General features: G+C 44.7%; 1 protein-coding gene across 1 annotated transcript in view; it reads left to right on the forward strand.

The window, feature by feature from the left end:
* The window catches only part of sox6 (SRY-box transcription factor 6), a 146,452-nt gene that overhangs the window by 55,295 nt on the left and 64,803 nt on the right, over nucleotides 1–26,354 (forward strand). The window contains exon 6 of the mRNA XM_039738734.1: nucleotides 7,121–7,244. Within this exon, the coding sequence (XP_039594668.1) occupies nucleotides 7,121–7,244 (124 nt within the window). The remainder of the gene's footprint in view (nucleotides 1–7,120; nucleotides 7,245–26,354) is intronic.

Consider the following 26,354-nt stretch of genomic DNA (forward strand, 5'->3'; position numbering starts at 1 on the left):
TCACAAGACAAAGCCGGAGAAAGAAAAGCCTAATAGATCCTAAAGGAGCCGTAAACACGCCGGCGCTCTCCGAGCCTGCACTCTGAAATGATCTTAACAAACTTCCGCACCCCAACAATGATGTTTAACTGACAAAATTATACATTTAAATGAAACGCTTAGATGTGGATATTAGGATGCAAACAGATTAACATCCCACTTTGCATAATATGTTTTATTAACTTCTTTCAAGAAATTCCAAGCACTTTTGTGTCACACGCTTTCTGGCTTCGGAATGAGACATTTGCACATAAACACAATTAATTAACCCATTTGAAGTCTATTTAGCCCGATGACGATTACCGCAAAGCGCCGAGAAAGAAGGCGTCTCCGGCGGAAGAGCAACCTTCCTGCCCGGGAATCTCAAGCATCTGATGAGGCGTCTGGCAGCCACGTGTCACTCAGCTGTCATGTGAAGCCTACCTGCTGGCGTCCACTCCGGGGACATCCACAGGGACTGACAACATTCATCACAGGCACGAGTGGATTTCTGTGATGTCCTTTCAGATGTTTTTGTTTTCTTTTTATCCGTGTCACATTAGCTTTTTGACATTTTATGTTAATTCCACCAGTTCTTGTTTTTGTGACAGTCCTTGTCCTTTGCTTTGTTAAGCCTAAAGGGGTGGGGCCCCCGATGCTGCTGCTGTGGCTCCGCCCTCAGACACCTGAGACACCTGTAGAAAACTCGGAGGTCTGAGGCTTTGCGCTGTCACTGATCATCTTCGGCTCTCCCTTGTGTTTTGTTTTCAGATAACCTGTTGTAAGTGTTACGGTATAGCCAGCAGTCAGCTCTCTTTTCTTTTTAGAAAATCTTTTTGTTTTTTTTAATATGTAAATGTTTTTATTCAATATGCGTTTTTTTCTTTTTTGCGGTAGTGTATCACCTTTCTTAGTAAGCATTTTAGATTTTATGTTAGTTCTAGTTGGGGTTCTACATTTATTGAGCCTGAGGGGGCAGAGCCTCCTGTCATCTCCTTCGGCTTTGTTTAGCGATTTTGTGTGGATTGTTGTTGGTGTTGCAGTGTGCTCAGGCCTTTTCATTTACTCTTTTCATTGGATTGTATTTTCCTGTTAGATTGTCAGCTTTTGTTTATAATATTTCCATTTGCTCAAGTGGCATGGGGAGGCCCCACCCCCTTTGGTTCAACATAAAGGCAGCAAGGCACTAAATACATAATTAGATAAATAGAGAGATAGTCATGAAAGGCGATAGATAGATAGATAGATAGATTAGAGAAAGGCACTATATAATAGATAGATAGATAGAGTGAAAGGCGCTATATGATAGATAGATAGATAGATAGATAGATAGATAGATAGATAGATAGATAGATAGATAGATAGAGTGAAAGGCGCTATAGATAGATAGATAGATACAGTGAAAGGCGCTATATGATAGATAGATAGATAGATAGATAGATAGATAGATAGATAGATAGATAGATAGATAGATAGAGTGATAGGCGCTATATGATAGATAGATAGATAGATAGATAGATAGAGAAAGGCACTATATACTAGATAGATAGATAGATAGATAGATAGATAGATAGATAGATAGATAGATAGATAGATGTTTTAGTGTAGTTGGCAGGATTAGATAGACAATCAATAAATTTCCAAATATATTAAAATATATTAAAGTCCGACTTTCTTTTCTCCTTCCAGGCTTGAGTACTTTTGGATCCTACAGTCTTGTCTTGTCATCCCCTTATTGTCCATCCATCTTCATCCCTCACTACCATTAATCCATCCCCTCATTGCCACCATATGTCAGTAGTTACCCTCCCTCAGCGTGCCCGACACCCAGATGTAGTTGTGTCTCTCACCTGCTGTTGAGACCACCACAAGGGGGCCCACTCAACATCACCCTGGGACGGTGACCCCTGACAGCATGGATTTGCCATCTTCTTAAGATGACCTAAAATGGCCGTGCCGGGGTCCTAGTTACCTCCAGACAACACTTGTGTAGTGTTTCAGGTGTGCTGAAGAGTTGAGAGCTCAGCGACTGTTTTGGGTCTTACGCCCATTTTGTCTTCCAGGTGTCCGCGTTGGTCTTTGGTTTTGGTGTTTTTTTCCCCCCATGCTGTCCCTTCAGTCCCCCCCCCAGGTCTTTAATTCATCCATTTTCGCCCCGTTGGCAGCACACTTTTGTTGACTTTGATTGCACTCCTGACACTTTTCGATTGGCTCTTTCAGTTATTTCTCTGGTCGTCTCCTGAACTCACCTTCACCTTCACCTTTACCTTTTGATCTTTTTAATCTCCTGGCCATTTTATTTGAAATCTGTAAATGTTAACACTCACGGGTGACTGCAGCTTGTGACCCCCAAATCTACACTCACGTCTCTCAGAGACTAGCAAGTCATCTTGTGGTGTGTGTGTGTGTGTGTGTGTGTGTGTGTGTGTGTGTGTGTGTGCGCGCCCTACAGAGTGTCCCCGAGTGGGATATGCACCGGCTTATCAAAGTCATGTATTAGAGTTAAACATGAGCAGGCCACAAAGAAAGAAAATAAATAAATAAATAAAAATAAAAATGTGGTTTGTGTAAGCAGGGATTGAGCAGGGCCTGGCAGATAAGCCTGGCCGGGTATTAGCCGTCTTTGGCAGTAAAGATAACGCCGAGCAGAACTTCTTTACTTTAATGCTGCTCTAAATGAAATTTCCACCAGCATTGTGCAATGATAAGAAACCTGAGCAGGAATTGAAGCGGCGGGCCGAGGGGCTGGCAGGCCGGCCGTCTCTGTCTGTGTGCCTTTTTTTTATTGTTACATGCCGGGAATGCTCCGTGCGAGGGGCCGCGTCTTCAAAGCTGACGGCCATTCTGGTGAAGGACCTGCACTCAACTGGGGAGCCTGCGATCACACGTTGGGTCTCTAGGGGGCCATCAGATCCGTAAACTCATATCTAGCGCCTTTCAGGACAGACCGCCGTAGACCACCAAACAGGTAAGATGACGACAGCAGCAGCAACAACAACAGCATCATCACTCATTTGTATCACACATTTTCACGCACAGTCTTGGCTCAAAGTGCTTCTGGGTTACAAAAAAAAGAAAATCTAAGGAGCGATTGTTTAGTTCTTGACGTTATTGTGCTCCTCAGGCAGTTGATAAGTCCAGAGAAACTACCAGAAGGGAGAGGCTGTAGGTCGGTGCCCCTAATTTGATGGAGCGCCCCCTCAGGATCAGCACGGTTTGTTTTGGTGTTAAACCCTGGCCTTGATTTTGTTTTCTTCTACTCGTTTGCCAGCCAGACACGTCTCAATTACCGGATTTCCCGGAACAAGAAAGGACCACTTTGCAAAAATTCAGGGGCACAAAGTCATCTAGCAGCCGAGCGGCGGCACCGCCAGTCCAAGAGCACCGCGCTGTGGCTTGTGGAGCGGGATGGGAAGGGCTGGATGTTCGAGGAGGGCGCGAATGTTTGAGATGGGGCAGAGCTGGACACTGGAGCAGGAGGCGGAGTGTTTCATTAGGGCCTGAATGTTTGGTACGTGGCTGAGCGTTTGAGGAGGCTCCAGATGTTTGACACTTTTGAGGAGGGCCTGAATATCTCGGACGTGGCTGGATGGTTGAGATGCAGCCCAGGCTTTGGGACATGCCTGGATACTCGAGGAGGTTTGGAGCAGAGCTGGACATTGGACAAAAAGCGAAATGTTTCATTAATGTTTGGGATATGACTTTGGTGTTTGAGGAGGGCCCAGATGTTGGAGGTGTGGCTAGATGTTTCAGGAGGGCCTGAATGTTTGGGACATGGTGGGATGTTCGAGGAGGATCCAAATTTTTGAGATGTGGCTGGACATTTGAGGCGAGACTGGAAGTTTTAAGAAGGGCCTGAATGTTTCAAATGCAGCTGAACATCTGAGGTGGGGCTGAATGTTTGGGAAGAACCTGGATGTTTGAGGAAAGGCTGGATGTTTGAGATGTGGATGAATGTTTTGGCCAGAGCTTTACGGCTGACACAGAAATTGAATATTTGAGGAGAGCCTTAGTTTAGGGTGTTCCTGGAGGTTTGAGGTGTGGCTGGATGTTTCGGGATGACCTGAATGTTTGGATTGAAGAGGGTCCGTGTGTTTCCAGTATGGCTTGAAGTTTGAGGTGGGGCTGGGTGTGTAAGATGTGGTAGAATGTTTGGGATGCACCTCGACACTTAAAGATGGGCTGGATATCTGAGACATGGATGGATGTTTTAAGAAAGGCCTGAATGTTTCAGATGCAGCTGAACATCTGAGGTGGGGTTGAATGTTAGGGAAGAACCTGGATGTTTGAGGAAAGGCTGGATGTTTGAGATGTGGATGAATGTTTGGGCCAGAGCTTTACATTTGACAAACTCAGCAGTGGTCTCCCCTCGACTTTCTCATATACTCAAATATGGGGATGGATATTTGAGGAATAAACTGCAAGACAATAATTCTATTTTTATATTATGTACATTAAAAACATTAGAAACAAATCAAATCAAATGAATAATATATTGAACAATTATTAGAAAAGTAAAGTTGAATAAATCGGACTCTGCAGCTGCGTGAATAAAAGGTAAAGGACCACATCCGGTTAGCGGAAAGAGCCCAAAAGTTGAATCCTTTACTTGTATGCCAAATTTGGTCGACCAAAGTGAAAGCGAACTCAAGTTATCGTGTTTACACACACCCATAATTCCAACAATGGTATTTTCGGACTCGGGGAGGTCTAAAACATCGAGATTCATCAAAATCTCAACATCGACTCTTTGGACGATTACGATAGTCTCCTTATACTTCGTATACGAGAAAGTAACAAGGCTGAATATTTGAGGAGAGCCGTAGTTTAGGACGTGGCTGGATGTTTGAGGTGTGGCTGGATGTTTCGGGAGGACCTGAATGTTTGGGACATGGTTGGCGGTGAGAAGAAGGTCCGTGTGTTTTCAGTACAGCTTGAAGTTTGATGTGGGGCTGGGTGTGTAAGATGTGGTAGAATGTTTGGGATGCACCTCAACACCTGAAGATGAGCTGGATATCGGAGACATGGATGGATGTTTGGAGCAAAGCTGGCTGGTCGATTGACATGAGGCTGAATGTTTGGGATGTGCCTGAAAGTTTGAAGCAGGCCTGGGTCCAGGGCACATCTGGATGTTGGAGGTACAGCTCAGTGTTTTGCCTGCCTGTTTGGGCCAGAACTGAGAAGGCCTGTATGTTCACAATGTGGCTGATGTTTGAGGTGAAGGTCAGTGTTGCTGGACGGCCTGAATATTTCAGACATGTTTAGATGTTTCAAGAGGGTCCAAATGTTTAAGATGTGGCTGCATATTTCAGGACGCGCCTGGATGTTAAGGATGCGATTGGTTGTTTGGGACACAGCTAAGGGCGCCTGAATGCGGCAATGTGGCTGATGTTTGAGGTGAAGCTGGATGTGTCGGGAGGGCCTGAATGTTTGAAACCTGATTCGATGCTTAAAGAAAGTCCAGTTGTTTCCGGTATGGCTGAAGGTTTGAGGAGGGGCTGGATGTTTAACGTGGCCCGAATGTTTGGGACATGCCTGGATATCTGAGGATGAGCTGGACGTTTGAGACGTGGGTGGATGTCTGGTGTGGAGCTGAATGTACGAGAAAGACCTGAAGGGTTGGGACGTGGCTGGGTGTTTCAGGAGGGTCCAAAAGTCTAACGTTGTACTCACACTGGCAATGCGTTCCGTGCCCGCATGTAACCCTCCCAAAGTCTCATTCGTTTGACTAGTGTCATCGCTCTGTGCCCTGGCCCGCTTGGAAGAGGTGGGCCCGAACACGACTCGGGAGCATTCAGAAACGGTGTGATTGCTAAACGTGCGCAGAAAACAGACGTGACAAGTCAGATAGTGTGATTCTCGTTTCATTCAGCATCCTTTGAGTTAAAAACAGGTTTCTATTCTCATCTTACACATGAATGTGAATGGGAGTTGTCAAGAAAAGCTGCAAATTCCTCCCTTAACATCTTTTGTCACCGTAAAGTTCTTCTCAGCAGCACACGTGCAGCACAATTAACAGCAAAATGCTGCTCTGCACACTCAGTCTGTCTGTGCGAGGGGAGAGCGTCGTCCTGCCCGATACGACGCCAACACAACCACCAGATAAGTGCCATCATTTTGTCACTCCGTGTTCACGTCTTGTTTTGGATTTACACGAAGTCGCCTGGTCCTGATAGGCCCTGAACGTTAAGCGCAGTGTGAGCGCAGGCCAGTGGGGGACAATCACATTTGGGCACAGAACAGAATAAACGGGGCCTAGTGTGAGTCTACCCTGAGATGTGCCCGAGAGTTCGTGCCTGGATGTTTGGGGGCAGCGCCAGTCCTCTGACACGAGGGTGGATGTTTGAGTTGTAGCCGCGTGTTTAGCTGCAGTTATGTTGGATTCGGGGCTGATGTTGCGTTCACGTCAGCTTGTCACGGGTGTCGCCCACACGTCTGTTAACATTATCGTGATCGTTGTGACTCCAAATAAATCAGACAAGAGCTGGAAAAGCCCAGGAAACTTCTGAAGGTCGATCTTCTGAACGCGATAACTCACGGGTGGAAGCGTACCTAACAGAGGCTGAATGCCCGGTCAGGGTTTGTTTTGATGACCGACGCTCTTTTCAAACTTCAAGCTCATCCTGTAAGTGAACAGCAGCAGGAGAAAAGGAGGAGAGAGCAGCGGCGGCGGCCCGCACACGCGAGGGTAGCATTGGCCGGCTGAGCTCAGCTAAAATGCAGCGACTTGATTTCATGCCTCAGCGCCAAGGCCGTAATTGCACGCAGCCCCTTTATTACGAGCTGATTTTCAGGAGAAATGAATTCGGAAGCGGAGGCAAAGTGTTTATTTCTCTGGTGACCTTTATTAACCCGCTTCCCTTGGCTTTTTCCCCTGTGGGTGCGAAGCGATGTGGCAGCTCGGTTGCGTTTGGTGGAGCCACACGTGGCATCCTGGGAGTCGGAGGCATGTCGAAGGTCAGCCCTGGCCCCAGTGTCTGTCGCCCCCAAAGTCGTCGGCCCCACCAGTCTCTCTCTTCTGGTGTTGGCATCGTGAAGCAGTGGTGGGTAAAAGAGTTGCCAGCTCGCTGCAGTGTCTGATCACAGGCCTCTTTGTGTTTAGCAGGTCCAGGGTCACATGCCTCCCCTCATGATCCCGATTTTCCCACACGACCAGCGGACTTTGGCAGCGGCGGCGGCGGCCCAGCAGGGATTCCTCTTTCCCCCAGGAATCACGTACAAGCCAGGTAACGTGTGCCGTCCTGGGCGATGGGGCTGGAGGGTGGGCATTCGGGAGGAGCAGGCCGGCCGGCTCCTTTTCACCTCTCTGTTGATGACGAGCGGCTCTTCCTCTTTGTTTATTCCTTTCTTTTTCTTTTTTTTCTTCAGTTCTTCCCTTTCTCTTTCACAGCAACATGTTGTCCGCTGAGCCCCTGGCCACTTCTCGCTGAAAGGTTCACACGCTGGTGCTTACTTTAGCCTAATGGTTCTACCTGAATGAATGAGGACTAGCTGGGCTCTGGGGGGCTGTGAATGGCCGTTCAGGTGTTTGGGGTTTGCTTCTTTTGTCCCTTAATCAATTTACACTCATTTTGGATTTTTGGGGGTCACTGAGTCAAATTTGAGTGTCCAAATTTCTCTGTCCTCCTACAAAATGTTTTTTCACTACTTTGTCATTTTGCGGTCACCGCTATTTTAGTTCAGCGTGTCGGTTGTTAGGGGGCGTGTCCTCAGAGGTCATGACCTTTGCTCATGATGCAGCAGGATAAAAGTCCACTTCCTGATTTTTTGATATCTTTTTGTATCTTTGATTCCTGGTATTTCTGACCACAATGTGTTTTTTTTCTCCCACGTTTTGGTTAAGATCAGGGGTCGCCAAGTCCGTGGTTGCAGGTTTTCATTCTAACCCTTTTTTTAATTAGTCACCCGTTTGTGCTGCTAATTAACTTCTTGTGAATTCATTTTAATTGAATTGCTTTTTTAAGAATTGCTTCATTTCTTTCCTTAAATGTCATCCAAACAGACATGAAGTGTGATGTGAGTGAAGCCAACAGAAGACCAACAAAGTCAGGGCCTCAAACTCCAACCGATTTCACTCCAACCAGCTCCTTAATGCGGTGTCGATTCTTGTCGTTAATTAAACTCGTTCTTTAATTCCGTAGCTTGCTGCTGCTCTCCTTGCGCAACAGCAGACATTTACGAAATTGTTGATTTACTCTTTTCTGTTAAAATGTTTTGGGGACCTGAGAAGATTGACATTCCTGTGACCTTCACCTTTCTTTATTTTCAGATATTGTATGATGGACACCAGTTGTTTGGGCTCATTTTGTATCTCATTATTGTTTACCTGCTAATTAAGGATAAACAATCAATAAAGGGTCTGAGTCTTCAAGAGCAATTCAATTAAAATGAATTCAAAAGAAGTGAATTAGCAGCAAAAACAGGACACTCATTAAGAAAAGGGTGTGACAGGCGTCTGGCGTCCATGCCCAGTCGGGACGCCCCTGCACACTGTATTCAGGGGGAGCAGCACTGGACAGTGCAATACTTCCCCCTGGACGATAGATGGCCGCCCCCCTGGCCTGGTGAAGTGCCTCAGTTTCCCACAGGGCTCTCTGAGAATCGGAGTTGGGGGCAGCCCTGTTGGGTCCCACACGTACCGCCAGGGGGTGCTGTGTTTGGGACTCCTGAGCCCATATGGAGTGCAGCTTCATCACACCTGGAAGTGCCGTCAGATCTTGGTGATCAAACACCTGGAGCACTTCCAGGTGACCTATAAAAGGAACCAGTGACCACCACTCATCGGCCAGAGTCGGGTGGAGGAAGAAAAGGTTGTGAGGGAGGAGTGGTGGTGCCAAGTGTTTGTGATTGTGCTGCACTGGTGGTTACCGGTGCTTGGGACTGTGTTGTGGCTGGGGGATTACGGGGAAGACGTGCCCTCCAGCTGAAGAAGAATAAAAAAGCATTTTATTTTACACGTGCCTCCAGTGTCCAATCTGTGTCGGGTCAGGGGCTATATAGTGCCGTTTACAAGGGTTGGAATGAAAACCTGCAGCCACGGTGGCCCTCCAGGACCGGAGCTGGCGACCTCTGGTTTAGATGCTCGTTTTTACTGACCTCCTGGTTTTGTTTCTAGCGTTCGTTCTTCTCCTGCCTCACCCTCACAAACTTGTCTGTTCAGAGATGTGTCATTAGCTTGGGACGTCACGAGTGACCCTGAGGTGACACGGTCAAACAAATAAAAAGAAGCGGAGAAATTTGGACACTCGAATTGGCTTCAATGGCCCCACCCAAAAAAAAAAATATGGGAACTTCAATAAAATTAGGTTAAAGGGTCAATCCTAGTGAAATCTCAGAGGACCCCCGACTAACCATTTTGCTTTATACTTTGCAGAGATATTGCTGTTGCCTCCAAAGTCCAGAGATCCCAATTTTCATTGGTGTCTGAGTTACGGGGGGGCTTTAACAAGGCGACTGTGGCCCTCATTTCACTGTCGGAACAAGAACTACAAAAAGTCATCACTTTGAAAGTCTTCATGCTAGTCACACAAAATCTTCAGGGGTTGTCCATTAATATGAGATGTCCTTTAATTCTTTAATAAAAATCATACAAAAAGACAAAACACAAAAGCTTTGTCCCTCGATATCTCCACACTGAGTCACGTCACATCTTTCCAGTCTTGCTGGGTGTCACAGTATTCACGTTATACTTCTTCTTTAGCCAACCAGGTGCGCCTCTGAAAGAAATCGAAACATTTTGATTTATGAGACGTTGCAAATGGAAAAAAAAATCACGTCATGTCTGTGAGTCAAATGCATATCGGCCATGAATGGCAAAGAAGCGTGTGGTTGAATTAATAAACGCACAAAGTTGGAAGTTGGTACCTTGAACCAAACTCTGTTCACTAACTTATCAAACATGTCATGTTTTAACACAAAGGTGTTATGGCACAAAACTTCAGAAGGTAACTGGAAGACGATAAAAAGAGCAGTGAGGGTCAGAACCAGGAGAACATCCATCAGTAACCAAAGCCACAGTCAGAGAGTTGAAGAACCAGAGAAACAAAGCAAAGAAGGTTTTGGTTGCCATGTAGTCGGATGGGGAAGCAAACTCCTGGCTGACCTTTCACCCCATTGCATCGTGATTGACAGGCTAAGACTTCTGAGGATACGCCCACTACGGGACACTCTTAGCTCTAACGGGTCACTCTAACGGGTGGTGATATGCCGTAAAGCCCCAAGCCACAATTAAAACTATATTTCAAAAACAAATGAGCCCAATGGATACTGTGGCCACTGGGAGGCGTTCCAGCACCCCAGACCCCACTCACAGAGCTACCACAGACCACCAAAGTGCACCTTGTGCTGGTCTCTTCCTCGCACTGCCACACTTTGTTTCCAACACCCGACAGGACAGCGCGGCACTTTCTGCACTCCTTCCTTTGTTCTCTCCAAACTCCTCCACCCGACCCCCTGGAGGGCTCAGTGACCCAGGAGTACTTCTGGTGCTTCATCTGTTACCTCTGGGAAGCACTTCCGGGTCAGGCAGGACCATAGTGGTCCTTGTGACATCACTATCTGAGAGCTCCCCCCAGTGGCCCCCACAGAACCTGACGGAGCAAAACTTGCTGGACGGGATGCTGCCACCCCGTGTACATAGCAGGCAGTCCCCCACTGTGCTCTCCTTCCTGGTTCCCAAGACCATCCCGGGTATTGCTCAGTGGCTGTTGAGATGCCAGCCTCCGATGTAGCCGCTATAATGTCCTGGCACAGAAAGGGAATATTGTTGCTCCCTCCTAGACCTTCCATTATAAAGGCCTCCTGGCCAGGTTAGGGAGCAGCGCCCATACTGGCTGGAATGCTGGTTTGTCCCTCACAATAACCTTGGGGTATAAAACCAGCCAATAGAAGCACACAATAGTCAAAATGGGAGACCCTGACTAAAGAGTGATGTAAAGTACAGAGGCTTACTATTAAGATATAATCACAGATCTGCGGAATACAATTATAAAAATGTATTTATGTATTTAATGTTTGAATAGCCAATGCTTTTATTCTTGCATATTCTTCTAAACCCCATTCTACAATTGAAACTATTTGCTTTAAGATTTTGATGCACGCACGGGTGTCCTGCTCCACATCATTTGGAAGTTTATAGCGCCTGCCTGTTGAGATGAGTGGCACACTAAGGGTATGCTGTTAGCCTTAGAGGGTCCATGATGATGCATGAATCTTCCCCGTATGGCTTGATCCTCCTCTGACGTTGCACGAATGTTGCCTGTTGGTCACAGACATCCATCCATTATCCAACCCACTATATCCTAACTACAGGGTCACAGGGGTCTGCCAGAGACAATCCCAGCCAACACAGGGCACAAGGCAGGACACAGGGCACACACACACCAGGGACAATTTAGAATCGCCAATGCACCTAACCTGCATGTCTCTGGACTGTGGGAGAAAACCGGAGCGCAGACAACATGCAAACTCCACGCAGGGAGGACCCGGGAAGCGAACTCGGGTCTCCTAACTGCGAGGCAGCAGCGCTACCCACTGCGCCACCATGCCCACAGACATACATGGCTACTGCTAATGATAATTATAATATTTTCTGTATATGCCTTGGAATAACTTTTCTCTTTACCATGGCCTGCCGGGGTCCACGTAGTTTGGTTCAAGGTATCAAATTCACATTTTGTGCATTGGCTTAATTTTTTCTGGTGGTCTTTTTATGCCACACTTTGTCATACACGGCCAATATGCATTTGAAATGATTGGACAGACACAGGAAGAGGTTTAGGGGCAGCCGCCCATATACTTGAATTAGGCTGCCAGAATTGAAAGGTTGGTTCCATAGAACAGGTCTCAACAGACTTCAGTCCAACAACAGAACAATCGTAACTGGCAAAGATGGTGGTTTTAAAGCCAGCAAAGGGAAGTGATGTCATCGGGAGAGGAATCGGAAATCAACTCTACGCAAAACTTCCCATGGTTGTCTGCCAATGAAAAAAAGGGAGGACTAGTGCACCCTGCCACCGCCTGGTCTGGCATTATCCTTTTGTGAGCTTTTCAGTTGCCTCCCATGGGCACATGTGTAACAACACAGACGTGAAATGATATTTTTTTCCCCATTTTTAACGCCTCATAAATTAGAAATTCAAACTTTGATGTGGCTTAGTGTGGAGATATACACAGAAATGTGAAGTTGCTCTGAAGCACGAAAGACAATATGTTGGTAAAATTTTCAGAAAGCCATCAGTTGTCAAATTTGCAACTGCTTACCAGCTATTTTAGATGTTAAAGACACCTAATAGTCAATGACAATCCCTGAAGATTTCACACATCTAACATTAACGAGTTAGGACTTATGCAACATTGTCGTTTGTTATAGCAGGGCTCGTTTTTGTTATAAAGTTGATCGGCCACACCTTGAAAGAGTGATGGATGCTGGGCTGAGAGGAAAGATGGTGATCTTTGAGCAGCAATATGGTTTCATGCCAGGAAGAAGTGCTACTTGCTTTAAGAGCGTTGATGGAGAAGTACAGAGAAGGTCAGAAGGAATCGCATTGCGTGTTTGACAGGGGGCTTCGACAGGAGTTATGGTCCTGTATGAGGAAGTCGGGAGTAGCAGAGAAGTATGCGAGAGTGGCACAGGATATGTATGGGGCCAGTGTGACAGTGGTGAGGTCTGTGGTGGGAATGACAGCCTGGTTCAAGGTGACAGTGGGATAACATCAGGGATCTTCAAGGACCCTTTCCTGTTTGCAATGGGGTTGGACAGGCTGACAGACGAGGAGTCTCTGTGGACTGTGGTGTTCACAGTTGACATTGAGATCTGTAGTGAGAGCAGACAGCAGGTTGTGACCAACCCAGAGAGGTGGAGGTACGCACTGCAGAGAAGGGGAGTGAGGGTCAGTAAGATGGAGTCCATGTGTGTGATTGAGAGGGAAGGTGCTGGGAGGTGCAGGGGTGGTAAAGGGAGGCAAGTTTAAATACTTGGCTTCAACAGTCCAAAGCAACAGCGAGAGAGGTGAGGAAGAGAGTGCAGGCAGGATGGACTGGGTGGAGAACAGTGGCAGGAGTGATTTGTGATAGAAGAGCACCTACAAGAGTGAAAGAGAAGGTCTATAAAACGTTAGTGTGACCAGCCATGTTGTATGGTCTGGAGTCGGTGGCACTGATGACAAGACAGCAGGCAGAGCAGGCAGTGGCACAGTTGTAGATGCTACAGTTTCCACTCAGAGTAACGAGGGCAGACAGGATTAGGAATCAGATGTGGTGGCCAAGTGAGGGAGGCAAGGTTGAGATGGTTTGGGTACAAGTAGAGGAGAGATGAGGGGTACATCGGGAAAAGAATGTCGAGGATGGAACCGCCAGGCAAAAGGAAGACCAAGGAGGAGGTTTGTGGATGTGGTGAGGGAGGACATGAAGGCAGTTGGTGTGGCAGAAAATGATGTCAAAGACAGGGAGCGATGGAGATGGATGATCTGCTCTGGTGACTCCTTAAAGTTTTTACAGTAAATTATGGCCACGCTGCCTTCTTAAAGCCTCCACATTTCAGACATCAATGAAGATACAGGCCTAAAGTTTCCCATACATGGTTTTGGACACAGTGACATTGTTTTCAGCAAGTATGAAGCAAATCGGACACAGTCAGTCAAGAACATTTTTGAACAATTGGTTGATGTGACACAAATTGACTCAAACTCCTAACCAGAATGGGCACACTTGCTGATTGGACCATAGCATTCCTACAGATGCCCCCAAAGTGAAGCTCGCCCTGCACAGGTGTTTGACCTTCTCTTTTAGGAGACCGAGGCCTTGTGGTCAGAGCTGGGAGGTGGACTCCAGTCCGTTAAGTTCAGAGTGGTTGAGGTGGCAGCTTGGTATCACACTTGCCACATATTGAACCAGGGGCTCGTATTGAGCAGGTGACAAGAGCTCAGCCCAAAGAACTGATGATGTTAATGGCCTGGACTGGCAAATGATGGCACCATCAAAAGGGGCAAGGCAAAGAAGGAAGCGGGCAGAGGTCAAAACCAAAGATTATCGAGGAGTAAGAATGCCAAAACCCAAAATGAAATTGATGAACTCATTTAGAGTGTTATGGCGGTTTCATTGTGATTTTATTTCACATTCCTCCTGGCTCTTTTAAAAATTTCATATACAGACGACCCCCGAAATTCGTGGGGGTTACATTCCTAGAGCACCCGCGAATTGTGACACACCGCAAATTTTGAATGTGGTCAAAAAAATATTTTTATAGTTTAAACCCTAAATATACCCCTAAAACACTTTTATTTCATTTCAAACACAGCTTAATACATTACCTAAAATAAAGAATATAAAGGTAAACCCGTCTACTGTACAGGACTGTACTGCTACGTCTCCCGCAGTGCTAGAATGTCAAATACCGACGTTACCCCTATGTGTCCTGGAAATCGTGCAAGGGCATTTTCTTTGGTATAAGTAGGGTAAATACATAATAATTTAATATAATAAAAATACAGTAAAATGTATAGGCACTCACCAATAATGGATGATGTTGATTGAAGATGATGATGAATTAGCTGTGCAGTACGATGAAGGTATGTAATGAAGATAATGACTGCACAGCAAAGCAGCGGATTTACAGCTCCTCGTGTGGCTACTGCGGCCTAACTTTTTAGTTCCCGGAGCAAATCCAGTAGTTCAGCCTTCTCCTGGAGTGTCTTAAACTTCTTCTGGCGCTTCGGTTCATTGCCAGAAGCCTTAGAAGGTGCAGGGCGTTTGGGCGAAGAAGAACAAAACGAAAAACACAAGAACGCTACACGCGGTAAACTGTTATGATACAGGAATGCTGGGCTGCATCTGCCGGAGATGCGTCACAGAGCAGCAGCCAATCAGCAGCAAGGAGAAATGAATAACGCTCTCGGATTGGCTACTTTCACCATCACAAGCCACCATTTCCTCTACGGTTGCTTTGTGTTCTCTCTACAGTACAGTATTGCCACAAAAAAGCCATAAAAAATATTGTATATTTTCGGTTTCCGCTAACAATTGTTACTTAGGCTCTGAAGAAAAATCTGCGAACGACTTGAGGCCGCAACCTCGCGGAGGTCTACTGTATTTTTAAAACCTTTTTGGGTTACAAAATCCACGTTTTTGTGTTTATTTTTAGCTTTGAATTCATTTTGTGGCAGTTAAAATCATTCACATTATTTCCTGACACCATGTCGTTTTTCTATGTCTTCCTCCATTTTAGGTGCCATTTCCACAATGTTGCTATGCACTGATGACCAGAAGTGCAAGTGCACTGCATGTGACGTCACCATCTCCACCGTGTGATGGTCAGCTCTATGGACTAGACGGCACTTTAGTGTTAGTTTATGGTGACGATATATTACTGGTCAAGAAATCTTTAACTTTGAATTTTGACCTTTATTGTTGGAGAGTCTTTTAGCTTTAGACATCAATAATTAGAGCAGTTGTGATGAGAAAAGGCCATTCAACCCAACAAACTCACCATTCCCATCACCTGAATTCCCCAATTTCCACCATGTACTGCGTTAGTTAGTGATTTATTCTAAAGCTTGGTGTTTTTTTTGTGTGACGAAAGAGGCCCAAGGCCAACCCTCTCGAAAGAGACGTAAGGCCTAAAATCTCAGAAAAGAAGGAGCGGAATCACCCAAACCTGCTGACCCCCACAAAATTAAAACCTGTAATAAAAAAAAAAATAATAATGAAACCTTTAATAAAAAAAAATGAAAAAAATAAAATAAAACCTTTACTAAAAAAAGAAAAACCGCAGGACTGAGGCCTACACATTCAAAAGGGCCTAAGAGCTACAGTCTCCAAAGAGGAAAGGGGAGCTTCTGAAATCCCTGGTGCAATTAAACACAAACTTAAATTTAGTGTATTAAATTAAAGAACAAAATGGCAAATTTTTTTTTTGGTTCTTTATTTTGCCTTATACGATTTCTTGTATTAGGAATTTGTTAGTTTTCGCATACCCCTTGGGGTCAGAGTGCAGGGTCAGCCATTGTACAGCACCCCTTGAGCAATTACAGGTTAAGGGCCTTGCTCAAGGGCCCAGCAGAGTAGGATCTCTTTTGACAGTGACGGGGATTTGAACCGGCAACCTTCGGGATACCAGCGCAGATCCTTAGCCTCAGAGCCATCACTCCGCCCTTAATTGAATCAAATCTCAAAATTCTCCTGGTCTAAACAAACAAAACTTTTAATGTAAAGAAAGGAATCCAGGCCAGAGGCCTACACATTCAAACATTTGTAAGATCTACAATCTCAAATGAGAAATTGAGAGCCCCCCCCAAATTCCTGCTTTTGGGAGGAATATCATGAGCTCTTACCGTATGGTTATCTTGATTAATATTTGTCTCTGGATCAATAATAGATTTTGTTCATGTTATTTGCTTTTGTTTTCAGTGGATGATGCCATTTTATGTGTGACGCATTGTTGTTAGGTGTGATTTCGGGAAGTAATAAACCAGGTTGAATGTTGTGTAGCGTCCAAGATTGTGGATTCAGTAGACTATTAACTTCGTTAGAGTTAACCCAAAGAATTTTGACTTCAGAAAAGGCATCCAGTCGTAGAAATCACATTGAAACCTATCAAATATTCGACCTTACATAGAAGTGGGAAAAGGTGAAGAAGGAGAAAATCAGCTTTTAACTCCTTTTAACTTTTATTTGCACGTAGTGTTTTGGTTTTACAGAGAGATCTTTGATGTCTGTTCTGGTTTTGGCCCCTCCTTCGTTGTAGGTATTTGATTCATCTCCTGGTCTGTCCTTTAATCGATACAAAAACTGATGTGTTCCTGTTTGCAGGTAAAACAAGTAGGGGACAATTAAAGGAATGGGGACAATTACAGAAAGAAACAAGGACAGAATCCCAACCATCATGATCGGGAAGCCTAATTTACTTACTAAATGAACAAAACAGAAACAAACCAAAATAAAATGTACAGTCGTGTACTTCACCCCGTAAATGATACCCAGAAGCTGAGAGCTCCGCACCAGAAGGTACCAAACTGTGAGGGCTGCCGTTGTTATTTTCGCATGTAGGGACAAAGTTGCTCAAGGTGAATTTGACAGACATGGTGCTTTTGATGTGAATTAGCAGTCAGTGCAGATCTCTGACCAATGACAAACTCGTACTCAACGGTCCATGACAAAAAAAAAAAAAATGGAAGCCAACACTCAAACCCAAAGAAACATCAAAGGTCCTGAGGTCTAAAATGATTTCGCTACTGCATGAAGTTTTGTATCGAAATCCAAAATCCTGGACACCAGAACACATGATGTCAAGCCCAGTACGTACGTGACAGCAGCAGAATGTCATTGCCGATGACAGTAGAAACACCTGAAATGGCCACAAAAAAAAAGAATTCAATTAAACTAAATGAATGACTGTTGGAAATTGGGATGGAGCTTTGAAGAAATTATTTGTTTGTTTTGTTTTTTTTTATATTTTATATTGGTATTTTTGCACCACCATTTTGTTTATTCATGAGTGCTGGTATTTTTTATTGACAATGGCCATCATACGATGACAAGAAGGTACATTGTATGGCATCATCACCTACTCACTATGTAAGATGGTGGCGCACTACTTCTGGCCTCCAAGATTATGGATTTAGTGCGATAGCTTTTGTTTGTGCGGCTTTCAAAAACTTAAATACGTTGCTTTGTATGGTACCCATCCTCACAGGGGACATCATGAAATGATTCAAATGAACAAGGTAAAGTACGAGATCCAAGAGCCAGCACTGGCGGGACTCGAAACGGACAGGCCGACATAATCAGGATCAGGACTGGCTGAAACCAGCCTTGTCTCTGTCTCCTTTTGTAACTCGCTGAGATAGAACAGTCGACACTGTGCCCAGATCTCTTGATCCTGGCTGCTCTGTGAATTTCAGACATTTTAAGTTTTAATGTTCGTTTATTATTATGGCCAAATAAGATTGGATGCAGAGTCGTCAGAAAAGAGAGGGCCAGGAGATGATAAATCAGAGCGCTAACCACAATAGTTGTCATTTTTACATGCAAGAGTCCGAGCCAGAAGAGAGCAAAAGTAAAACTTCGGTCAAATGAAAGAAGAGCAGAGACTGAAAGAACGCCGGACCAGGAGATGAGCTGATCAAACAACAACTCAAAAGTTAGAAACCACAATAATGAATGCAAACTGTGAGTCAGGAACCACGTAAACGATTTAATTGGCATAAATATGTTGTGACACTAGGGGGGCTGTCACTCCTCAAACCCCACAGACAAACGTCCAAGACAACAAGCAAAAGTGCTGGAAGTAATTTTCATTTCTTTTCCTTTTGATATCGTGCCACAGTAGACGCCACACACGCCACAATAATCAATAATCCAATACAAATAACAGATCACAATAATACAATCCTCCTGTCCTTCTAGTAGCTCCGTCACTCCACCTCCCGATTCCAGCTCAGCTTGCTGTATTTCCCATAGTCCTTTAAATAGTCCACGACCATGTGATTCACTAGCACTTCCGGGTCAGTTGAAGATTTACATTTTTCTTCAGCCCGGAAGTACTTCTGTTCTTCCTTCCCCGTGACTTGGGCGTACCTCCGGGCTACAGGGAAAATAAAAATCCCTGCGTCTCCCTGCAGCGTCACCCGACGGCACCCAACAGGGCTGTGAAGTTGAACTCCACCTCTCATGATGCCCTCCGGGAATCCGGGGCACCTCCATGCTGCAGGGAAGATGCCATCAAGCGGCCTGGATGTGTTGACCGGGATGAGCTGCCAGCTGTCTCTCACAACGTACAACACCACACACTGAATCGCTGCAAAACTCTTTGCTTAAATGGAGTCCTTCTTCGGCAACGGAGGGCTTTGGCCACCACGGTCGCCGGATCTGACACCACCAGACTTCATCCTTTTTGGTCTGCTCAAAGCAAAAGTCTATCAGAACAACACTCTGGAAGATGTGAAGGAAAACATCCAACGTGAAGTTGCTGCTATTCCCCCTCCCGAGACGCTTGCCGATACGTTCAGGAACATGGAGTGCCGCATCGAAATGTGTGTGGCAGGAAATGGAAGTCATTTCCAGCATGGCATGTCATGCAATCGATTACACATCCGTCAAGATATAGAGCACGTTGTTTGGGTTCAGATTGCTTCATCCTAACGGAGTTACGACAGAATATTCAGGGCCTCTTTCAAGTCAATCTCCTGGTATTAAGTTATTGTTATGATTCGACTTTTGATCTTTCATATTTTTCTTGACCTCTCAAAATAACTGAAACTTCACACTGAGGGTTCACATCTCACGTCTCGATTTGACACATTTAAATCTCTCTTTTGGAGCAGTCATTTTGAGTGTCGGTAGGCCGTGCGGCCCTGAGTGTGCGACACGTGTCCTCATTACCGAGTCTGTCCAAGTCTCTTTGGATTCGACCTAAAAAGTCTCTTGCGTTGTTTTGATTCCTCGTTCACCTTTCCGTCTTTTTGACCGGAAACCGAACGCTTTGGCTCGGTTTACGTGCCTATCCTGGTTTTCGACACTCTTGCCAAGCCCCCTATCTACGACCGCGAGTCTGTTTCCAAGAGTCTTACTCTCCCAGTTTACTTTTCGACTCCATTTCTTTCCAAAACTGTGCAGCCAGTACAATTTGGTCTGTGTATTTGATATTTATTTAGTTTTACACGACTATTATGTTTTGTCAGTTTGTGATGACAAAAGGGACAATACAGCATGAAGTTTTGGGGTCTCCAGGGAGGTCCCTGTTTTATAGCACCGATGCTAATATTCAAAAAAACAAACGATAGAACACTGTCTTTTGTTGATCCTTAGTGGTCATTGTTGTGGTGGTCATAATCCGTGTAATGAACGATGACCACCGGTTGTGTTGTTTCTTTTATAGCTGGTCGACTGGAAGGGGTGGGGCTTCTGGACCCCACAGGGCTTCTCCTCCCCTCTAGACCTGGAAGAGGAGTAAAGGTTAGGCTGCGCCCCACTCCTCTTTGTCCCCCAGTTTACCTCCCACACACTCCCATAGCACATTCATGACAACATCCTAAGCACTAAAATGTCCCAAAGCACTAAACACTTCCAGTAAAGGCCACTAGAGGGGGATATCACCGTCAAACCCCAGCTAGCAATAACGGCAAACACCGAATCTTCACAAGACCGTTTTCCGATCACAATGAGGGTCCATGGAGCACAACGGCAACACGGAATTGCCTGTAAAAAGAAGTCTATCCCAGTCCCAGTACAGAATCCGAATGGAGGTTGAGATGCAGAGGAAAACAGTCGAAAAAATCCAGAAAAAACACAAGGCTTAAAGAATTTAGAAAAGCAGAAGAACTCGGCACTCCACAGCACATTCACAAAGAACCACCAGGAACTGTGGGAGACCCTCCGGATTTATAGGGCAGATCCTGGTGGTGAGTAGTGGGTGGGACCACCCAAAAACACATGGAACATGACAAAGGCAAAGCCAAAAATAGAAAAAAAGAAAGAAGCAGGTAATCGATGTAAAAAGAATAAAAAATGAACCAAAGAGACGTGAAACCTGAATTTGAAGCCTAGTCAGTGGAGGAGCCTGTCTGAGTCATGACAGACGAGTTCTTTAAATTGTGATCTTGGTGTTCTTCATGTTGAACTAAGGGGGGCAGAGCCGCCTGACGCAGCCCAGAGTGCTGTTTAGGAGTGAGCAGTACATGACAAAGAGGCGTATATTTTACGAAAAGTTCACCGCTTGTATTCCCAAATGAACGATAACGTAAATCGTACAGGTGGTTCTTCTTGTTGCACCGTCACCTCGTCACAAGGACTTAACCTCGACTTGCTGTCACACCGGCACATCCAGCAGAAGTGAGTTACCTGAGTCCTGTCCAGTAGAGTATAGCGCCTTACAGCAAGACCCCATTCCCCCTTAGACGGCTCGTGGTTATCGGACGTCTGTGCACAACGTGAACCCTCACTGACGGATCCCGTGCTCCGGCTTTTCCTAGAAGTTCCGCACGTCCCTCGCCTCCAGTAATTGCTTTTTTCTTACTTTGAATGCATGAATGGACAGCGTGCAATTGAAAGCTATTATTTCTTCTATCGAATTGCACTAAAAATTAGCCGCTGCTTGGCTACATCACAAACTGGATCCCAGAGTTATTAACCCGGCTCCCAGGTCACATCCCATGAAAGGTGCCGTTTTATTTATTAATTTAATTTTTTTTAGCCAGTCAGTTAATTCTGGATTTAATAACCCTGTGGCCCCCGTCGAGTGCTTACTGTATGAGACAGTCAGGCGGGTGCCGATCAGTGATTTTGTGGGAATCTTTTTTTTGTGAAGCCACACAAAGGTGACGATGGCCAGATAAGGTGACATGAGCCTCCGTTTTTGTTCTTTTTTCATCCTCAGTTTCAGTCAGTAGGCCTGCCGCTCCTGTTGGTCTGTTTTCACGTCTCTGTTGTATGCCATGTTGTCCTGGCTCTTTTAAACTTAAAAAATGTGCTGCACGTTTACAAAAGTGAAGTTATCTGCTTTGATTGATGCGAGCCAAAGCCGAAAAAGCATTTCTAGGATTCCTTGAGGGAAACATTTAGTGTCAAATCAGAGAGGATTTTAGGGTGTGTGTGTGTGTGTGTGTGTGTGGGATGGGAGTGAGCAGGTCCTCAATCCAGCGGCAGAGTCCGATGTAACAAACGCGGTCAATGGAAATAAAAATGGCAGCCGTTAAACGGTGGTCTTTCTTAATGTGTGCTCTCAAAAAGGGGTCTACTGGCACAGAAAGAAGAGACGATGCATACTGTAGTCATAAATCAGACCAACTCATTACCAAGGAAGCAAAAACTTTATGTTACATAGTGCAGTCAGTAACCGGGAAACCCCCAGCAAATGCAGACGCATACAAAGCCTCTGTTTGGATCCGCGATCTCGGACCGCCCTGACCTTTCCACCAATGTAGCGCACTTCTGGCAAAGCTTCAAACGTTGAGAGTGGCACTTTGAGGGGGTGGGTTTCCTCCGGGTACTCTGGTTTCGTCCCACATTCCAAAGACATGCAGGTTAGGTGCATTGGCAATTCTAACTTGTGCTTGGTGTGTGTGTGTGCCCTGCGGTGGGCTGGCGCCCTGCCCGGGGTTTGTTTCCTGCCCTGTGCTGGCTGGGATTGGCTCCAGCAGACCCCCGTGACCCTGTAGTTAGGATATGGCAGGTTGATTAAGACTGACTGACTGACTTTGAGGGGCTTTTGAATGAAGACCACTTTGTACAATCAGCCTTTGTTAGGAGGTTTGTTATTTTATAGGATATCCTGCCTGAAATCGTGTAACTTTACACTCATTTTGGGTTTCAGGTCACTGAAGCTAATTCTAATTTCCAAATTTTTCAATTCCTTTTCATTTTGATCACAAACTTTTTTTTATTTTTTTTTTCCATTTAATGAATTAAAAACATATAACATTCCATACCATCAAGTCAAAATTTATCAAAATGAAATTAAAGTTGCCTCAAAAGCTTGCATATTGTAATCTTTTTAGTTAGCCAATAAAAGGGGTCATTTTGCTTGCCCCATGCACGAGAAAGAGAGGAAGGCCAGCCGCTCCCGAGTAAAACTATTGAGCGTAGTAAAGAGAGAAAGGAGTCTTCTCCCCCCAATATGAATGCTTATTCTAAAATGTTATTGATCAGATCCTGCCAAGTTTTTAAAACGTTTTGAAACTCCATTTTTGGTACCCGTTGCTGGGAGCAACGCTCAGGGTGTTGATGAAAGCAGGTCTTCATCGGAACTTATTGAGTACACAACGAGACGATTTGACGCAGATTATGTGGCACGAGTAAGATGACATTCTTTCATGGATGTTTTGATATTGTTTGCTCTTCTGGGGCCTCATGTATAAACGGTGCGTACGCACAAAAATGTTACGTAAGAACGTTTCCACGTTCAAATCGCGATGATTTTTGGGAGTTTTTCCTTGTCTTCTTAGAGAGTCAGGCTGGGGGGCTGTCAAGAGGCAGGGCCTGTTAAAGCCCATTGCGGAACTTCCTGTGTGGTCTGGGCTATACAAAAGTAAACTGTATTGTATTGTATAAAACCTAAACTTGGCGTAAAGCCACGCACATTTCCATGGTACCTCATACCCTGGCGTACGCAAGTTCAGACTGGCAGCACCTAGCGTCAAAGCAGTGCTACTGTTCCAGTGTGGTTACCCTTTAATTTTTTAGATCCACATCCCTGACGTGGCTTTATAAATTCACTGAAATTAACCGCATATTGTTTATTAGTTTAATGCATCTGATTGTAATTAACCAGTAAATATACAATGGTCCACAGAATGGCCAAACTATTCTAAATACCATAGCCGCTTTAGCGTTGTTACTCTCACTGCACCTTCTTCTTCTTTCAGCTGCTCCCGTTAGGCGTTGCCACAGCGGATCATCTTTTTCCATATTTCTCTCACTGCACCACTCGGAGTATTTATATCACTGTATCTGAGTGTGAATCACAGCAGCAGCTGATTGGAAAGAGAATTATCAGATACAGCATCAAGCACACGCTGCCTCAACCATGCACACAGTCTATTTGAACTTCTCGCATACGGCAAATGCTTCAGAGCCTTTCCTGTGCGGACCTCGCGGTTCACAAACCGTTTCATTCCAAGAATCAGTCCATCAAGTGCTCCTTGTAGACCTGTTAGTTCTTATAAGTACAATCACCTCACTGTAAACTTGCACTGCAGTTATAATATTACACAACCTGAGCCACTTTATAAAGCGCGTATTTACACATTTTTAAGATGAAATGCAGCAAAATATGTTTATTATATTATACAGATAAAACTTTAACTTCATTTAAATAATCTATATTGTTAATAATTAAACATGTGAGGACACGGTGCTGCAGTGCTAGCGATGATCTGGTACTCCGTTCGCGGATTGTTCCTGCCTCGCGCTGTATTCCTGCTGGCACTGGTGCAACACTGGAAGGATAGATGGATAGAATAATTAAACATGTAATACAAAGATATTTCAATGTTCCTTAAAAGTTTTGAAGAATCGCCGTTCTAAGCTTACAGATGGCTTAACGTCTATTACAGAGCTGATTGTGTGGCTACTGGTTACTTGGAGAAAGAAAAGGAAGGACAGGAATTGGAGGTTAGTAAGTTTGAAAGAGACAGGACTGCTACAATAAAGTATTTCATCGAAGGTCGCGCACAGTGCAGCAAGCATCTTGAGTGAGACACGAACAATCACTGCGCCATCGTGTTCCCATGTTTAATAACATGCTTTAACTCCTATCATCATGAAAATGATATCACGTATACATCTCAGTATTTTAATTTTTAGAGAGCTGTAATATCACGAATGTCATGGATTCTGTGTCCTGTTGGAGGAAGAGAAAGCCAGGAAGCACGTAGTGATTCACACACACATAGCACATAGAAGATCAAATACAAAACAAACTATTTATGGTGCTACTTTAGTTACGATGGGATTTGAGAAACTGGTTAATTAAATGATTTTAAGATGAAATTTATGATGTTCTACTTTAATGACAAAATAAACTATGTGGTTAAAGTGGAAATTTCAAGATTAAAGTTGACATTTCATGCTTTTTTCCCACTGTGTGCCTTTTTTTTTTTTCTCTGTACCCTAATAAGCTTTCATACGACACTCAGACAGTGGGCTACGACTCCCCTTTTCACGGCGACTTTGATATGTGACTTTTTTCTTATTTCCGGCACTGTGCGACTTTGTGAACGTGAGCTTTCGAGTTTCTCCGACACTATGTCACTCGATCAACTTCCTTTTGTTGTTCATACCACTGTTTAAACCAACAAATGGTATGTTTTTTCTTTGCCTCCACTTGGTATTCACTGAAATTCTTCTATTTCCCTCTGTGCTTTTACCATTGCCTTTTCACAGAAGGCTGAGCTTAAGGGCTATTTATATTGATTTGCATATTCAAAGAGGCGTAATTCTGGGAGGAGTTGGGGCGGGACAGCAGGCGCATGCACGTGTGTTACTTTTCACGCTGACCAGGATTTATGGAGCAGAAGAACATGGAAGTTGGCGTTCGCAGAGATTTATACATCTGGATTTTTTTGTGCGTACGCATATTTCTGCTTTTGACCAAACGCCATGTTATAGTGTGAGTTCTACGCACGCCGTTATGCCCCCAGTCACCACCCACTTCCATTAAACTTAGACTTGGTTCACTCCGTTCTGCATGAAAACATGAAATTAAAATTTTTCTTGTCTGTCACTACAAACCACTTAGGGTAAGTCACGTTTAAATAAATCTAAATAATTTTTGGGTGAGGTATTCCCTTAAAATACAGATGTGCTGTGTTTTTGTGGCCCAGCGGGTTTTAGAGAGATTGCCCTGACTTCAATTGATGTAAAAGTGCGACCCTAAACCCAGAACAACATTATTCTGCTGGAGTCGTAAAACGTGTCAGGATGAATAAATTAGTGACCAGGAGATGAGACAAGTCGAGAACGAGCCAGAAACTCAAATTTAGGAAGTCAATAAGTCAAAACTCAAGCCAAAAAAAAAAACGAAATCGCTGCCATCAAGCCAAAGTGAAAAGATTGGTAGCCAGATTACTAAAGCGCATGTCAGAAGGGTTATCCACAATCTTGGATGCACTGTGCGGCAGGCGTGCTGTTAGTTTAAACGGCTTTATGGAGTTGACATCACAAACCACAACTTCATGACAACAGCAAAGACAAGATGGTGGCAAACAAAACCGTTGTGAGACATCAAGAACAACACGTCCAGACTAATCAGATTGTTTACAGCCAAACCAAAAAATCGATGATAAGAACGAAATGTGGAGGAAACCAAAAAAGGGCCAACGTACCAAAAATTCAAAATGATGCAACTGTTATCTGTTTCTTCTCAGGTTTCCCTGATGCTAGAAAATTAATCTCGGTGTTGTTTCCTCACCCAAGGAATCCAATTCTCCAGTTTTATTTAGAGCTTTCGTTTCTCCCGTCTTTCCTGATGGCAATGGCACCTGCCATTTTGTGGCTTTTCGGTTGTCTGTTTCCATGGGGGTTTTTCCCAATATGCACCTGGGCTTGTCGTGTCGTCTACACGTCACTCTTCAACAGTCGCTGCTATCTGAGTTTGGACCAAACGCAGCAAATCCCTGACTGTGAAATTCCCATTGCTGGTTGTTTGAACGTTTGCTCTGCCATTTGAGCGATCTTCGCTCTGTGATCCGACGTTTCTCTCTTCTTGACTGTGGGTTTTGCTTTGCCCTTTAGCTTTGTACTTCTTCCCAATCCTCACTTTTTATTTCTTGAGCTGTCAGTACAAACAGTCGAGTTTTGTTTTCACGAAAATTTCCCCTAAAATGCTTTTGCGTGCAATTTGC

This window comes from Polypterus senegalus, chromosome 1, assembly GCF_016835505.1.
Source record: "Polypterus senegalus isolate Bchr_013 chromosome 1, ASM1683550v1, whole genome shotgun sequence".
Classification (NCBI taxonomy): Eukaryota; Metazoa; Chordata; class Cladistia; order Polypteriformes; family Polypteridae; genus Polypterus; species Polypterus senegalus.